This window comes from Galleria mellonella, unplaced genomic scaffold (genome assembly GCF_026898425.1).
Source record: "Galleria mellonella isolate WM207_F2 unplaced genomic scaffold, CSIRO_AGI_GalMel_v1 utg1674, whole genome shotgun sequence".
NCBI lineage: Eukaryota > Metazoa > Arthropoda > Insecta > Lepidoptera > Pyralidae > Galleria > Galleria mellonella.
In genome coordinates this window covers 644,260-646,918 of record NW_026442013.1, presented here as the reverse complement: position 1 = coordinate 646,918, position 2,659 = coordinate 644,260, and the positions used below count along the sequence as shown (strand labels likewise).

The 2,659-nt window shown below is 46.6% G+C and overlaps 1 protein-coding gene across 1 annotated transcript; it reads right to left on the bottom strand.

Annotated features, from left to right (window-relative positions):
- Positions 1-546: 546 nt before the first annotated feature.
- Positions 547-2,111, bottom strand: LOC128200198 (uncharacterized). Its single transcript, XM_052892810.1, is given in 2 exon segments — positions 547-754; positions 756-2,111. Coding segments are annotated over 2 exon segments (1,551 nt in total). The 5' UTR covers positions 2,099-2,111.
- Between the last annotated feature and the right edge of the window lie 548 nt (positions 2,112-2,659).

Genomic DNA, 2,659 nt, shown 5'->3' with positions numbered 1-2,659 from the left:
CAACGATAGTTACCTCCTTTAGTCCGGCCTTGAAACGATCCATCATCCTTTGGAAGGTTGCCGGCGCATTACGTAACCCAAACGGCATGCGGCGGAAACGGAACACACCGAAAGGCGTGACAAAAGACGCTTGTCTCTGTCATCGGGGTGGACCTCGATCTGCCAGTATCCTGACTTTAAATCGATCGTAGACATGACTGCACCAGCCTTGTTAGAAAACAGGATGTCATCAATGACGGGCAATGGATACTTATCTGTTTTGTGATGGCGTTTACGTTTCTATAGTCTATAGCAAACCGCCACTCACCAGGCGACTTCTTTGGAATCAGCACTACCGGAGATCCCCATTCAGACTCTGCTTCTTCTATGATTTCCTCTTCTAACATACGTTCTATCTCCTTCCTCATAATTTCTTTCTTCCATGGCGAGACACGATAAGGCGGTACAGCTACAGGAGCATGCTCACCTGTATCAATCCTGTGGACTGCGAACGTTGTAGGGGCTCCCCCTGGCTCGAAGATGTCCCGATTGTCATGCAGGAGAGTGTTAAATGACTCCCCGTTCCGAAGCTGAGAGGAACGCACCTTCCTCGTCACGAAGAACGATGGCTGAAGCTGTTCGTACGATCTCACCCACTGGATCAATCGCCTCATACCTAAGGTTGAAGTGCCTAGAATCAGATTTAAGAGTATACAAGTGCCTTTCAAAATTCAGTATCATACCAGCTTCCTGTATAAAGTTCATTCCTAATAAGGGAGTCTGTAGCATCGGGTAATACTATAAACACAGTTGGTATAATTATACCCTGAACCTTTACATCAACCTTAGTGGTTGCAACATTCATTAATTTACTAGAGCCATCGGCTAATTTAACATTAGTATTTACAAAACTAAACACATGATTTCGAGTTCTTAAAAATGTATATAAACTTTTACTAGCTATAGATTGTTTTGCACCGGTATCAATTAAAGCGGTACCACATTCACCATATATCTCAACATCAAGTTTCGGGCGTGCTCGTGGGTCTATATCCTTATTTCCCAAGGCAGCAACCGATTGGAAAGCAGTGGATGATGTTGATGCCGTTACTGGTATGGTCGGCCGCTTCTTGCACGTGGGGCAATTTGAACGGATCACTCCCGGCGCACCACAGCCATAACATGTAATTGTTGGAGGTGGAGAATATTCCTTAGTGTTTCCCTCTTGCTTACCTCTTTGTCTCTGTCCTTTCGGACATCCTTCTGTTTTATGACCAAATTGTTTACAATACCCGCATCTCGGTCTGGTTTTCTTCATAACGGGACCCTTAGATGCAGCAGCGGGTGTCGAGAAGGCTAATTTACTGGGTGTTGACATCGTCGATGTGACAGGCGTCTGCTGGCCTTCTGCATACAGTTCTTCAACAATGCGTGCTTTCTGAAGCAGTTCGGCAAATGATGAAAACGATGTTCGAGGTACTTTCTCTCGTATATGACAACTAAGTAGACCATAAACCATGTCCAGCTGAGTTTCTTCTGAAAGCGTATTTGGCGGCAGCTGACTAATCAGCGCTCTCGCTTTAGTTACAAAAATATCAGTAGCTTCGTCTCCTTGTTCTCGTTCGAACAGGCGTCTATACACCTTATGTGGCGGTAACTGAACTCCATAGGTACCTTGAAGTAGTTGTATCGCTTCATTCCAGGTCATCACAGAGTGCTTGATCCCTTGCCACCAGGTTGCTGCGAAACCTGTTAAAAGCATTGGTATACCACGAAGCGCTATTTCATCTGAGATACTAACACATTCTTTATATATAAGAATAGCATCCACAAAAGCTTGTATATCTCCCGTTCCATCAAAACGTGCAGTACACCTGGCAAAATTACCTCCAACAGTAGCAGGTTGCGTTCTAAGCGCACTCACAATCTGAGCTAACTGACCATCCGTGATTACCAAAGGCGTAGGTGCAGCAGAAGCAGCAGTGTTCGATGCACCATCGAGGTAAGATTGATGACTATTCATATTATTTACAGGTGCAGGCATCGTCGGCGAAGGTAAGTATCCATCGGGTGGAATGAAGTGCATGGGAGCATGATGTATATATGGCGGAGCATACATAGATGGCGAAACATTCGTGTGCGTCTGAGTAGACCATGCAGGCATGCCATAAAATGCGGCTGACGTGGTCGGAGCAGTAGGGATCGGCGGGACTCGATGTGCAGGATGCACATGCCAACCAGGAGACATAGCATATGGTAACTGAATAGGTACTTGCGGACACGTAGTAGCTGTGGCCTGCATTGTGGCAACAGGCGTTGTTGTAGGCACGATGTGATGAATCTGAGGCGGCGGCACGCTATGCACGCCAGGTTCAGCAGGTGCAACTGTAGTGACCGGCGGGGGCAATCTTGACATAGTGTGCACCCCACCAATTTCGCCGGAGCCAGGCTGAAACACGCTGTGTTGAAGTGTGTCATCAGCTGTGCCTGAGATGACAGGCGATCGCGTGCACTGCGTACTCGCGACAGGCGCAGCCGGGTTAGCCGATGTCACCGAACTGACAGTTGTAGTCAAAACCCGTGAACTGTCCTCACTCACTAGACTATTAGCTCTAGAACGTGTAAGAACCATTTTAAAGTTCACAACAAATAATTTATCATCAAATCGATTTTCGATAGC